Below are 14,319 nucleotides of genomic sequence, written 5' to 3'. Positions count from 1 at the left end.
CTTTTATTAAATTTTGAATGTATACATGTGCTATAAAAGAAATGAAGAAAAACAATAAAACATCATTCTCTTACAGTAATAATCCCAATTGCCTATTTTGTATTGACAAGTAAATATGACAAATAACATAAAAATCATGATGATTTTACTTTATTATTTATATTAATTATAAATACAAGTTAAATAATAATAGTTTGAAAATTATACACTTATTATTAATTAGATTATAAAATTGAAAAATTAATAATCATGATTATAACATAAACTAAAAACAAATACTCTTTTTTGAATAATTTTTTTCAAATATAACTATGATCGTAATATAAAGTTTTAGGCTTAATTGTATTTTTGGTCCTTCAATTTTAAGTGAATCGCGAAAATAATCTTTCATTTTATTTGTCAAATCTTGATAATTGTCATTTTTTAATAACGGGTAAAAAAATGATAATATGACATATGTCTATGTGGATTAAATGAATTATTATATTATTTTAAATTTAAAAAATATAATTTCTATTTTTAAAAACAAAGTTTTTATTTTTAAAACAAAATTTAATAAACTAAAAAATTAAAAAACAAATGAGACACAAATTAGACTTGCACGATAATTTAAAAATAATATTTAAGGAAACTAAACCCTAAAATCTAAATTCGACTAAGCCTTGATCCATCGGTGTTCTTAATCTCCATTGCAAAAAGAGAAAGAAGAACAAAAAGAGGATAATGTGAATGTTTTTTTTTACTCAAAAAAATGTGAATGTTAATATTGGAAAAAACTTTTCTTTTTGGTTACAATAATGGAAAGATTTATTCACACATTTCTATGTCTGTTACTCCTTTATATATTGATGAATCAACGGGGGTAAAACCGTCTTTAAGGATATTAAAATCCACTCTCGAACATGGTGACCCACTTACCAATACCATTAGCAAAATCAGGAACTGGTAAAGGGCAATTGCGTCATTACAAAAGCCGATTAATATTTCATATATATATGTTTTGATCTTAGCCTTATGAGAATTTCATAAGTTGCTTGCACCAAGATTTTTCCGGGAAAATATTTGGGTATGGGAAAAAGTGTATTTCAAGAATCTCTAAAAGCTCTAGAAGCTGATATTCAGTATGCTAATACACTGTATGTATCTCTCTCTCATCCCTTTTTTTTAAGGTGGTTGCTTGAATGATAATTTAGCTTCAGAACGATATAAAAATGTTTATTTTTTCTTTCTTTTTCTGATTCCCAGATTAAATATTGAATCTTTTTTCAGGAAGAATTTGAGGGTATAATGTTGTGCTTTTGAAAAATGAACATTTTACATTCACGTGATTTTTCATTTTACAAGGATTTCCCATTTTTGTGTTGCAGTTTTGTGTGTGTGTGTTTTACCCATTTTTAACCAATTTTGGTTGATCAATTTTGTGAATTTTGAAACTAAATGCTACTGTATTCGCTTGAAGTTGAATGAGAATTTGAAGCTGGGAATATGTTCAATGAAGCTGTTGATAACCTGCACCAAATAGTTTGTATGATACTTGAGACTTAGATACTACTTTTCAGCATCTAACACTTTTTTTTTCCTGACAATTTACATGTTTGTTTGTACTAGAGTGATCTTCTATTCAAATTCTTCTAAAAGAATTAAGCATTTTTTGTCATGTAAGATTTTATTCAATTTAACATTTTAATGTGTTTTCTTTTGTTGAAATGGAAAGTACCACTTTTGATACTGCTATGAGATGCAATTCTTGTAAATGAGTTTATTTTATAGGGTAGAGTTAGGAATAAATCCAAAAAAATTGAGAAATTTTTCACTCACTTTACTCTTATATCATTTTCAGGGCATTAGGCCATCCAAGGGATAAAGAAGGAGGATGCTTTCAAATGAGGCTATCATACAGTCCAGTGGCCCCAATTTTTCTTTCTCTTTTTCAGTGGACAGATTATCGTCTTGCCGGTGCTTTTGGTTTGCTCAGAATTCTAATTTATGTGGTATATTTCCTAAATAATCAACATAGTACATAAATGTGTGTTTGAAACAGACACAATACTAATATGTAGATACAGTAATAAATTGAAAAAACAGAAGTGATTGAATGTAATCGCATGTATCGATGACATGTTAAGACACCTGACACGGCTTCAATATGAAGTGTGAGTGCTACATAGTGTAGGTCTTTATGTATTTGTCAAAATATTATTTTTTGTAATTTGCCCTTTCCATAATTTCCAATTTTTGTGTAATTGTAGTGTCATTATATGTGTTTAGATGGTTTCATCCCATTTTATTCTACATTTATGCAGACATATGGAAATGGGAAGACTACTATTTCAATATATGAAAGGAAAGCAAGCATTCGACAATTTTATTGTAAGTATAAGTATAAGGTTCTTAACATAAATGTATACTTTATTATGCCTATTGCTCTTTTCAGGGTGTTTCTGAAATCCATTTTTATGTTCTTGATGATAATAACCAACACATACTAAACATGTTTTTGTTCTGATTTTTCTATTTTGTTGATGATGAACAGCGATTATATTTCCTGCACTAGTGCAACTCCAGAATGGCATCACAGATTTGGAAGAAAGGAAGCAGAAAGAAGTATATGCTATTAGATTCCAAAAGAAGACTGATTTCAAAGATAGAAGAGAATCAAAATCTGAAATTGACATTGAAAGAGACCATGAATGTGGAGTTTGCTTGGAGGTGAAAGCAAAAGTTGTGCTTCCTAATTGTTGCCATCAAATGTGTCTCAAGTGTTACAGAGACTGGTACAGTTCTCCAATTGCTTCATTTCATTTTGCAATTCACCTTAGATTCTTTCTAGTTATTTTTGTATATTATGCTGATCACATTTTTTATATAAAACATATTTCCTCTAGAATGAAATATAGACAAAAAAAGTATTTAAAAAGTTGATGTATCTGGTAAAAAAAAAATTAGACTAGACTAGATACATCAAATTTTCAAAAACTTTTTTAGTCAAAGAAGTTGAGAGTGAGGCCTCATGAATTCAAAGCATGTTATTCGATTGCTTTTACTTTATCAAAAGCTATCACTTTCATTTTCTATTTCCATTTCAAATATTAACTTTTAATTACAAAATTGTGTACTTCATAAGTATCTAATAATAGTAAATAGTTACTAGTTTGTTATGTATTAATTGTTAGACTTGTCAATTTTTTATTTTTATTCAGGTGTCTTAGGTCTCAATCTTGCCCCTTTTGCCGGGATAGCCTGAAGAGAGTGAACTCTGGTGACCTTTGGATTTACACAGACACAAGTGATATTGTTGATGTTGGAACAATTTTCAAAGAGAATTGTAAGATGCTGTTTCTTTACATAGAAAAATTGCCTCTTATTATTCCAGACCCTAGACATGTGTCTTATGATCCATTTTTTAGGTGAGGTTTTCCTAGAGGTTTATATCTCTATATTGCCCTTTAAATTCTACTTGTAAATCCATTTTGGACCATAATTTAATTGTATATATTCTGTTGTCTTTTAACTTTCAGCTTCAAGTTGATATAATTTATATATTTCTAACACAGAATTCCAATATTTTGTTGTCTACAACAACAGGGGTATTTTGGTTATTCTATTATGTTCTAACTTTGAAGAAAGCAAATAACCTTATCCTTTAGCTAAGCCAATTGTGAATCGACATGAGTAAATGATAATTTAATTAATTAATTAATTAATTACATTATCCATAAGTGTACAAAATGACAATGATGAGAAAGCAACAATGTCAAATTTATCAAATGTGTAGGCTCCACCCACTTGATAAGATTCCTTCTTTTCATGATATTTTTTATGCATATTGAAAGATAGCTTAACCAAGAGATAACCTGTCCCTCTCTTGATCCTAATTTGACTTTGATTACTATATTTTTATGTATATATCATTATTACTAAAAAAAATGAATCTTTATACACCTTAAACTATAGTAATAGATATCTCTGTTTTGTTTTAGAAATAAAGAGGATTGAATCAAATAAATAAGTGCTATACAAAGTCTAGTTGTTTCTACATATATTACAAAACACTAAATTAAACCAAACTATGATTGGTCATCTTGCATTCGCATATAATCTTTATAAGATCGAGGTTGATGATCCTCTTGAGCAGCATAAGCATAGCCTCCATGGCTTGATATATCAAGGCCAGCAAGTTCATCATCCACATGAATTCTAAGTAAATTGAGCTTGTGCAAGGCATAGAACATAGGGCCCATTGTTATACTAACCCATAAAAAAATTACCAAAATCTCAACCATTTGAGCTCCAATTAATCCCCATCCACCACCAAGTAGAAGACCATATGGTCTTTTCACTACCACCCCTGAATTATAGGCTTGAATCACAAACTCCTTTTTGGCAAACAACCCTGTAAACAACAAACCCCAAGTGCCACACCCACCATGTAATTGGGCTGCCTCTAATGGGTCATCATAGTTCAATTTTAGTGCCAAGATATTGAGCCCAATCAATACCCAAGCTGCGACGAATCCGCATAGAATAGCGGCCCATGGCTCAACAACTGAGCACCCAGAGGTGATGGCAACAAACCCACCAAGCAAACCATTGCAAACATCCATTGCATCCCAATGACCAATTAATAACCGACGTCCGAACAAGGTGACGATTCCAGCGGTCGAGCCTGCTAATGTGGTTGTCACAGCAGTCCGGCCCACTGAAGTCCAATTACCTTGATCAGACGTGCCAGGGTAGGGCACGAGAATTCGATCAAATGAACCAGGGTTAAACCCGAACCAACCGAACCACAACAAGAACGTCCCAAGAACCACAAGTGTGGCATTGTGGCCGCGGAGAGGAACGGGCTTTCCATAAGCGTCAAACCGCCCAACCCGTGGGCCTTCTATAATCGATCCCCAGAGTCCGGCAATTGCACCAACCAAATGCACCACTCCACTCCCAGCAAAGTCAATGGCACCTGAGCCCAATAATAAGTGACTTGAATTGGGACTAAGCCAACCACTAGAAGACCAAACCCAATGGGCCACAACTGGGTAAACAAACCCAGTAAGAAAAAATGAAAAAACAAGATAAGCACTAAATTGGGTTCTCTCAGCTATGGACCCACTAGTGATGCCAGCTACAGCTATAGCAAAAGCCCATTGATAAAGGAAGAATCCATAGTCATAATTTTCATTTGGAATATTAGCCAAAGCAAACAAATTGGTACCAATGAAAGAGTTGGAATTACCATATGCAAATGCAAAACCAAAAAGGTAGAAGGAAATGCTACCTACCACAGCATCAACTACATTGGTTAGCATTATGTTCATGGCATTTTTGGCTCTCACAGAACCTGCACATATCATGGCAAAGCCTAATTGCATTACAAAGACTAAGTAGGCAGAGAAAAGAAGGTAGATTGTGTTTATAGAATAGGTGACACTTTGTTCCCATGAAACTTCCATGAGAGTGTATTGTGTGCGTGTGTGGTGATAAATGGGAATAAAAGGAAATGACAACATTTATATCAATATTGGGAATAAATATTTGATAGTATATGTGTGATGGTGGTAACTTTGAATGGTGGCTAGCTAACTATCAAGTAGTTGTAGTTGTAGTTATAGTTGCATGTACAAGTTGGTTAATGTTGAGTGCTTGTGCATTCTAATTCAACCATTTTGAGTGATTGAGGATATAGGCTTATCAAAATTGAGAAATACATTGAAATATCAAAACAAAATATTAGGCCAACCGGGACGGGTATTCGGTGGCGGTTTGTGCAACTCGCCACCGATTTATAATTTGCGGCGACAAACATATGTCAATTTGCATCATTTGATCTAATTAGTTGATCAATTGTGGTTGTTAATGTTGCGGGTCACTATTGAAGTGCAAATTCATTGAAGTGCAAATTCTATTGCATTAAAACATTGCATTCTGCTAATGGACCGTTGCAAAACATCTAATAATTTGTAAATTTTAACAATATATAACTAATATTTTGGAATCCTCAAAATTTTGGGGTCATGTACGGTGGCTCAGCCTACACAGAGTATGTGCCGGCCCTGTCGTAGTGTACAAGTTGATCGCAAATATTTGTTGGCTTTTTTTTATCATTGATTTGAACATTGTTGTAATTTTAACTGATGTGAAGAGTTTTCACATTCTATAACAAGAGATTCCACATCAATTGCTTAATCAATGTGAAAATTATTTTAACTTATGTAAATAGTGTTTATGCAGTAGTATAAAACTTTTAGCGACATTGAATACACAATTGAAATAATAGTTTTGGTGGTTATCTATATTGTAATTGTTGCTAAAGGCTATAATAATTTCCACTAAAAATAGTTTTCTGTTAAAGTGCAGGAAAGAGAAGTTCCAAAGAAAATGCATAAACTAAGATAAAACAAAGAAATTACCACACAAAAATAATAGCATATAGCAAAGAAACCAAGAAGTACAACAGGAATCATTTGAGCAAAAGGGTAGAAAAGCATTTAATTAATCACCAACATTTGCTTCAATGTTTTCACATGATCCAAAACACTGTGACACCTAAGAAAAAATTTCTTCTTCATCCTCCTACAGTTGTTCCCTATTTTAATCTTCAGCTTGAATATTCTGATCCTCAAAGATGATGGCTTTCTACGAGAATCAACTTTATCTAATACTTTGTATATTAAGAATTGTGCTTGTCTGTGTTTTCTATCTTCTGAGTCTTCCTTTTCCATCTTTGAGTAACCTTTGAGCCTCCTTGATAGAGCCATTCTCATCATAGTGACACTTGTTATTAAATTTGTAGCAGATGATGAATGGTAGTGATTATTGAGGATGCTACACAAGCTATTTATATAAGCTCTGTATTTTTTTTATTAGTATTTAAAAGCCCTATACAAGACTTTATATTTATGAGTAATATTTATATTGTATACCCTCTATTCTAAAACAAGTGTGTTTAAAGTTTTTTTACATAGATTTGGAAAAATAATAAATTAATGGATAACTATAACAATTTTACAAAACTTAATGAATAAGTATTCCTTCTTATAATATAAACACAAATGTATAAAAAAAAAATATATATATCTAATTCAATATATTTATTTTTTATAAATCATTTTCACTTAAATTATGACACTGACACGTAGGAGTATATCGTATGTCTTTAATTAACAACTCTCGTAAATAAGTACAAATTCATTTAATGATTTGAAATTCATATGCATAATATTAATTTGAAGGTAAAATAAAATAAATATTTTTTTATATTGAAAAAAATAAAATGACACTTATTTTTTCAATAAAAGATCTTTGTCAAAACAAAATTTATTTTGCAATAGTTTGCAAATTGGAATGAAGAATAGATGTGGTGAGAAATACTTGTTTGGACAAAAACATTAATAAATAGTGTTTAGATATATTCACACAAAAGTACATATTACTTAATTATTTAAAAAATACATATTATTTTATTATTTATGTTTTATATTTATTTATTTGTGGGTGTGTTTAATCACTATTTATTTATGTTTGTATTATGTGATGTGATTAGTTAGAGTATGGACACTAGTAGGCCATGTAGAGTGAGAATGCATCCAATGTGTATTACTATTTGGTATGACTCTAGTGTGGCCCTCATCTTTTTCACACCAATAGAAAACGATGTTTTGGTTCTAATCAAATCAAACACTGAACAAGGTCTTCTAGTCTTATTCTATGGTCCTCTATGACAAAAAAGTTGGTCCAAATTTACATGCAGTCAAAGTTGATTTGAATAATCCATTTCATTGTTGACTATAATGCACATGGTTTGATCTTAATGCATAACAATTAAAAAAACATAAATAAAATTCACAAGTAAAAAATAATGTTTGGTTTTCAATTTTTTAAAATGTCTGATTTTTCTCGACTTGTGCATTTTAAACTGGATTTTGATGAGTCCTATAGCAAACTGACTAACCAGTTGTATTCGTCTAAAAAATTGATGTAATACATTATATATAAGTGAAATTTTACTCAACTTATTTTCATGCTATTAGTTATAAGAAAAATTGTCAAAAAAAAAAAAAAAACATATGAAAAAACATTCAATTTTTTTGAATATTGGAGACTAAAATCAAATATTTAAAAATTAAGAGAACAAAATTGTTAACCAAATTAAATAAAAAGACTAAAATTTATTTAAATTTAAAATATACAACATACAGCAAATTTTGTAACTAAAAACCCAACCTAATGTCTCCCAATTTCACTTCGACCTATTCAAACTGTAATATCCAAATTAGTAATGGATTTTTTTTTTTTTTTTTAACAACTTCAAATTCAAAAAGAAAAATTAATTTGAGTCAAATAAGAGAGGGACTTATTTAAATATTTTTGTTGAATAATGCAAAATTCAAAAGGAGATAGTGATTAGGAAAAAGTTGACGTATGTAACAAAGGAGTCATCACCTACTTGATATGTCAATAATTAAAAAGTTAAATTTAATAGAGGGACTAATTTGTCCCTCGAATGAAATTACAATATAATATTTTGAGTATTAGATTTTATCAAAAATAAAAATTAGATTAATTTTTTTTACACCAAATTAGAGTGCAAAAAACATCGCACTGTAAAATTGATATTTTAATATCTTGACATCCAAAAATACAATCTATCATTTACAACACTTTAATAAATTTATTAAATAAAATATAAAAAATTGGAGAATTAAGCCAAAACCCAAGAAAACAATTATAACAACAATATCTAATTAAAAATCCTACCTAACAAATCTAAAAAAAATAAAATTAAAGTGAAGGAAAAAAGAGTACAACATGATAAAACAAAACATCATGATAAATAAGTATCAAATTTAAGAGAGTAATTAACTAAAATAGACAATATAAGTATCATACCGATTAGAGTAAAAGTCACTCCAAAATTAACACGGCTACAAATTTTATCGAGTAAAAAAATGAGTATAAAAATCAACTTTAACACGTCTATTAGTACATATGTTGTCTTCCGTGTAAATATAAAAGATGTGGAACTTCATTTGTGTTTTAAAAGATATGCAATTCAAGGATCTAGTTTTCAAGACATAGAATTTGATAATCAAATAAAACTTTTATTTAAAAGATTTAAAAAAATGGTAACTCCTTTGATAGAAATGGATTGATACATAAAAATCACTTAAAATAGTCGATGATACTCATCAAAAATAAAAATTCACGACTCTCTTTATTGTTACGGTTGAGGTCGAACGAATTCAAATTTAATGTCCACATTTATTTTCATTAATTTATATTGAATAACCATAAATCAAGTCATTTCCCCTCCTAAAAATGAGAACATAAATTTCTACTTTTATAAGACAACTTCTATTATTGTTGGAGTTTTATAAGATATTTTAGTATGGACCGCTTATTAAAATATCCAGTCTAGTTTATGTCAAAAGTAATACCTTCTCCATAAAATAAGATATTTTGGAAAAGTAATACCTTCTCCATAAAATAAGATATTTTTCCAATCTAGTGATTAAGGGACTCAAATGACTCCCTTGTACCACGCCAAATAAATAAATAAATAAAAGTTACTTTCTTATAAACTATAAATATGAATTTCTATCATAATTTGAAAACCTAATATATCATAAAAAAATAAAGATTAACCAAATATTTTCGTAAATTTGTTCAAGTTAAATATTCTTGGCGTGTACTTGTGCAAAATAAAATTATGCATGAATTGAAGATAAGTAAAAAATTTAATTTATATAAACTAAAAATATTTTACATTAAAAATAAAAATAAATTTGGTTTTTGGAATTAAGAACAATTTCACTCAAGACAGGATAACATAGTTTAAGACACCACTATGTGATTAATTATTAATTTAAGACAAATTAAACGAAGTTTAAACTCTATGAAGTTCAATCAAGCACCACTTTGTGATTAATTATTAATTATTTTATGAAGTCAATAACTTAAAACATTTTTTAGCATAGAAACTATTAATTATCTAGTTAATTATCCTTGCACTGATAATATTTTTACTAAGACATCTGGTGTAATTTTCTTAAGTTTACTACTATGGAACAAACTAAATATCTATACTACAATATTTACAGCTCGAGTTGTGGAACAATTAATAAGATTCCACATAAACTCTGCTGGTAAGGGAAGGCCTCATTGTGACAATGGCAGAATCATTAGCACCAGCTTTAAGTGCAGCTTTTCCAGCTTCCAGAAACCTCTTCACTGCATCTTCTGCATACCTGTTTGCTTCTTCTACTGTCATACTTTTCCCAATATTTGGATATGAATTGAGTACATAATCACCATTTAGCTGAGATGCAAGCTGGATCAGTTCCATTTGGAATTCTGAGAGACTTGAATCTTCTTTTGGTCCAAATGGTCTTAGATTCGTCTTGACTTCCGGAAGGGTTTCTATTATAGACATTAGAAATCATGTTAATACATAATGCTGGAAATTAAATCAATAGCATCAAACGGCTCTAATTAGAAAAAGGACAGACAAAGTTTTGTATTTGTTGTGGACCCTTTTATGTATAATAATTGCACCATTGATATATCAATATACTTCCAAACTTACTTTTAAGATAGAGACAGAAGTGGAAACTTCATTTCTCATTGCAGTTAGAAATTGAGAAACAGGAAATTTCTAAGAATGCACTCATGTATGGTGGGTGTCTACATCGATTAATTGTCATGGATGATAGCTTCAGAGCTTATTGGTCACCAAACTGAATTGATGATACTTTTTTTATGCCAAACCGAATTTTATTAGATAATTTAATTTGTCAGCGGAAAATGTTACTTTAATTAGGGGTCAAAACTAGAGACTACAGATGAAATTACTACCATGACAGAGTGCCAAGATTGCTGTAATTAAATGTAAAGATCAAAGAAGAGGATGCGAACCTGGACAATCATCACGAGGAGTATCTCGAATGTAAAAGTATTTCTCAAAGGTACCGGCCCATGCATCTCTCTTTGTCAAGAAATTGGATTTTAAATTGAAAAGCTTCTTTACTGTGGCGGGAATAGATGAGTGCTCGTATTGAGAATGCGGTGTTGGTCCATCAGGTTCATGAATCACTGCAAGAAAAGGTAATCAAAAACAAGAAGCCATCAAACCGGCACTGAAATAATAAAAACAAAATTTTGGGTAAATGATACAACCTTGTTGGCTGGTTCTAGCAGATTCAGAATGAAAATCACTAAAAGAATGTACAAACAATGTACAGAAAGTTCAAAAGACTACGAACAGAAGCAACAATAAGAAATCAACAACAATGCATAGTGAAAACTAAAATCAATGAACCATCATAATTGGGGGTAATCTATGGTCTTGACACAATCTAAGATCATTACGGATATAGCTAATTCTGTAATCAATGAAAGATGATGTTCAATCCAGCCTTCCGGCCAACGAACCAACTATATAGAACCACTTTTACTCAATAAATCACGCACACACAAAAAAAGATGAGGAGCTTCTCATTCAGATCAAATATCGCAAATTCATTGGTTGAAGTCAAGATTGTATTAATCTATCTTATGAACCATATCTATGGAGGGTACGGTTCATTCTCTTTACGACTAAAGGAATGAGCTTGTCAAAGCTCAAATATTTACCTAAATTCTTAATTTCAATATGTTGCAGAAGGAGTAGAAATAGTTCTCATCATATTATCAAATCAAATATATTACTAACTCCATTACCTGTCTCAAGTAATAAACTACTTTCTTTTTACTCATTTAGTACATTTTTATATGCTCAAACTAGTTTACTATGTTTCACTCAAAACTACAGGACAGCTTATTTTGATAAGTGAGAACTACAGTGTATACACAAAGATGACCAAAATTAGTTTTCAGTATACTACATTAGTACACAAAAAAGCATATTTAGTACATCAGTTGGATATCAAGCAAAATAAAAAATCCAATTAATAAGGAAAATAGTACGTGAAACCAGATCAAGTGCAAAACTGACTTGATTCATGTAAAACTAGAAAAAATACACACATGTCCAAGACCCAAAATAACTTCAACACAGGCAAGTACAATGTCACATAAAGTTATCAAACAGTTATGTCTTCAAAAATACCAACCTCTAACAACCAAATAAATCTAAGAATTCTGTATGACTATGTACATCTTCATGTAGAAGTATACTTCAACCATGTCGCGAGGTACAACAACTACCCAATTTACATCAAATTCTGAAGATTAACTAACAATAGAATAACACTTACTATCAAAATCTCACCAACATAATTTTAAAAACAAAAACAAAAAACCAAAAATATTTTCCTTACAACTTGAAATGGACCTTCTCAATTAAGACAACCTCAAAGACAGAAAACATTAGCAATGAACAAGAACAAGACCGCAGTTTCAAAAATAGGTCTGTGACCACAATCTAAACCACGACATCAAGGCTTTTGATGTCTATGCCACCACAACACAATCTATTGAAGTTGCAGCAGCATTTGACTGTCATTCTCCACAATATCAAGAGTTGCATCTAACCACTACTCTAAACAATATCTAAAGTCACTATTCCACGCAATATCAATCATCACATCCCGACATCAATTTTTAAAACATTAAACAAGACCCCAAAAAACAAAACTGCATAAAAATGGAAACTTTAGATAACATACCGGTACCCTTATCAATCCAAGGAGAGATAAGGAAAGTTGGAACACGAACACCCAACCTATCAAACCTAAAATAATAAGGGTGAGGTCCAATAATCCCATCAGGGTTAGGAACACCTTCAACAGGTGTAGGAACATGATCATAAAACCCACCATGTTCATCATACGTAATCAAAATCGCCATTTCCTTCCACTGAGGACTCTTCCTCAAAATCTCATAAACCTCCTTAATAAACCTCTGCCCCGTTGCGACATCATGCGAAGGATGATCATCGTTCGCCGGAGAAACCTTCACATCGAAGTAACGCTGCTCAACCACCACATAATTCGGCAATTTCCCCTTCATAGCATGTCTCTTAAACTTCAAACCATAGCTATGAAACTTCATAGTGTTCTTCAACTTTCTCAAACTCTTGAAAAACAGCGTTGCAGGGATATTTTGGTAATATATACCGAAAGTTACGTCGTTGTCGTTGAGAGAGTCGAAGATTGTTCTTTGAGGGAAACCGTGAATGAGATTCTTACGAACGTTACTCATTGCACCGTGAGAAGTTGCGGAGTGAACGTAAAATCGGTTCGGTTGAGTCGAAGCGGGAACGGAAGCGAACCATTTATCGAAAACCGTGAATTCGTTGGCTAATTTTGTGTAAACCGGGAGAAGTTCCGGTTTGAACCCGCTCATGACGGTTTTCGACATTCCTTTTTGAATTTGTTCGGCTTGTTGAGCGAAACCGTTCATTGGAGGTTTTTTCTTGGAGGTTTCGTTTGATCCAAAGATTTGTTCTCTTATAGCTTGAAAAGAATGACCTGGATCGAAGTCGATGAAAACGGCGTCGTTTGAGACGGGGATTTTTGGGGAGGAAGGGTTTGAGAGTTCGATAGGATTTGATTCGGTGCCGGTAAGTCCGTCTATGTCGGGTCGGGTTGATTTAAGCCAACCGAGGACGTGGTCGAAGGATCGATTCTCCATGACGATTACTACGAGGGTTTTGATTGGACCGGAGATCTTATGTTTTTTGCGGTGTAGGGTTTGGTCGGTGGCGGTGGTGGTGGTGAGGAGGAGATAGAGGAAGAGGAAAAAGGAGAAAGGGACTCGCCGGAGATTCATCTCCGGTGGCCGGTAATTATAATTAAAAAAATTGAGTAACAGTGATGAGGTGTTTTTGTTTTGGGTAGAAAGTTGAGTTGGTAAGTGGTAAGTGACTTACTTGTACGCTTTTGTTATATAAAAAGTTGATGATGATGATGATGATGATGATGATGATGATGATGATTGAATACGGTATATGCTTTCAAATTAAGGATCCGTTGTTTCTGTCTTTTTCTTTTTCTTTTTCATTTCTACCAAAATTCTGAGTTTTATATATGTGTACGTGCATACTCCAGCGACCACAATTTCATATCAAAATTCTGTTTTCAAACACAAAATATAATTCAGTTCGAATAAATCATCAATTTCATGTCTAAATTATCATTCTCTTTTTTAATTTGGTTCTTGAAATATAGAAATATACTAGATACTTTCTAAATTATTAAAATTTGGCATAGTTCAAGAACTAAAGTGATAGATATATAATAGTTTAGAGATTATTTACTATATTTTTAGGAAAAAATAATCAAACTAATTTTATAAAGTCAATAGAAGTTATTGATTCTATTA

At 31.3% G+C, this 14,319-nt stretch overlaps 3 protein-coding genes across 5 annotated transcripts; 1 reads left to right on the top strand and 2 right to left on the bottom strand.

The window, feature by feature from the left end:
- The first annotated feature begins 977 nt into the window (after positions 1-977).
- On the top strand, positions 978-3,511 carry LOC101492325 (E3 ubiquitin-protein ligase AIRP2). Of its 3 annotated transcripts, XM_073368138.1 has the most exons (7): positions 1,028-1,136; positions 1,460-1,525; positions 1,609-1,658; positions 1,841-1,991; positions 2,304-2,370; positions 2,534-2,774; positions 3,201-3,511. In XM_073368138.1, coding segments are annotated over exons 3-7 (672 nt in total). In that variant the 5' UTR covers positions 1,028-1,136; positions 1,460-1,525; positions 1,609-1,656; the 3' UTR covers positions 3,412-3,511. The 3 variants fall into 3 exon arrangements, with proteins under 3 accessions (XP_004500247.1, XP_073224239.1, XP_012571269.1); XM_012715815.3 differs by lacking the exon at positions 1,460-1,525 and having other exon boundaries at positions 1,032-1,136; XM_004500190.4 differs by lacking the exons at positions 1,460-1,525; positions 1,609-1,658 and having other exon boundaries at positions 978-1,136.
- A 438-nt stretch (positions 3,512-3,949) lies between these two features.
- Positions 3,950-5,592, bottom strand: LOC101492882 (ammonium transporter 1 member 3-like). The gene has a single exon (XM_004500192.4). The coding sequence runs from the start codon at positions 5,505-5,507 to the stop codon at positions 4,068-4,070; it is 1,440 nt and encodes a 479-aa protein (XP_004500249.2). The 5' UTR covers positions 5,508-5,592; the 3' UTR covers positions 3,950-4,067.
- Positions 5,593-9,898: 4,306 nt separating this feature from the next.
- On the bottom strand, positions 9,899-13,980 carry LOC101493529 (non-specific phospholipase C1). The gene is made up of 3 exons (XM_004500194.4): positions 12,663-13,980; positions 10,912-11,088; positions 9,899-10,416 (listed from the first exon to the last, which is right to left on the bottom strand). Exons 1-3 carry the CDS (start codon positions 13,765-13,767, stop codon positions 10,115-10,117), a joined length of 1,584 nt encoding a protein of 527 aa, XP_004500251.1. The 5' UTR covers positions 13,768-13,980; the 3' UTR covers positions 9,899-10,114.
- Positions 13,981-14,319: the final 339 nt, after the last annotated feature.

This window comes from Cicer arietinum, chromosome 5 (assembly GCF_000331145.2).
Source record: "Cicer arietinum cultivar CDC Frontier isolate Library 1 chromosome 5, Cicar.CDCFrontier_v2.0, whole genome shotgun sequence".
Taxonomy (NCBI): Eukaryota; Viridiplantae; Streptophyta; class Magnoliopsida; order Fabales; family Fabaceae; genus Cicer; species Cicer arietinum.
The sequence above is the reverse complement of the archived record's forward strand: the minus strand, read 5'-3'. Positions and strand labels throughout refer to the sequence as shown.

Excerpts from the sequence above, each read along its gene's own strand:
- LOC101493529 (XM_004500194.4), bottom strand. The coding sequence starts at position 13,767 with ATGAATCTCCGGCGAGTCCCTTTCTCCTTTTTCCTCTTCCTCTATCTC. Across the intron at positions 11,089-12,662 it reads TTGGATTGATAAGGGTACCG|TGATTCATGAACCTGATGGA; the intron begins GTATGTTATCTA and ends CTTTTCTTGCAG. Across the intron at positions 10,417-10,911 it reads TCCTCGTGATGATTGTCCAG|AAACCCTTCCGGAAGTCAAG; the intron begins GTTCGCATCCTC and ends TGTCTATAATAG.
- LOC101492882 (XM_004500192.4), bottom strand. The coding sequence starts at position 5,507 with ATGTTGTCATTTCCTTTTATTCCCATTTATCACCACACACGCACACAA.
- LOC101492325 (XM_004500190.4), top strand. The coding sequence starts at position 1,069 with ATGGGAAAAAGTGTATTTCAAGAATCTCTAAAAGCTCTAGAAGCTGAT. Across the intron at positions 1,137-1,840 it reads ATTCAGTATGCTAATACACT|GGCATTAGGCCATCCAAGGG; the intron begins GTATGTATCTCT and ends TATCATTTTCAG. Across the intron at positions 1,992-2,303 it reads TCAGAATTCTAATTTATGTG|ACATATGGAAATGGGAAGAC; the intron begins GTATATTTCCTA and ends ACATTTATGCAG.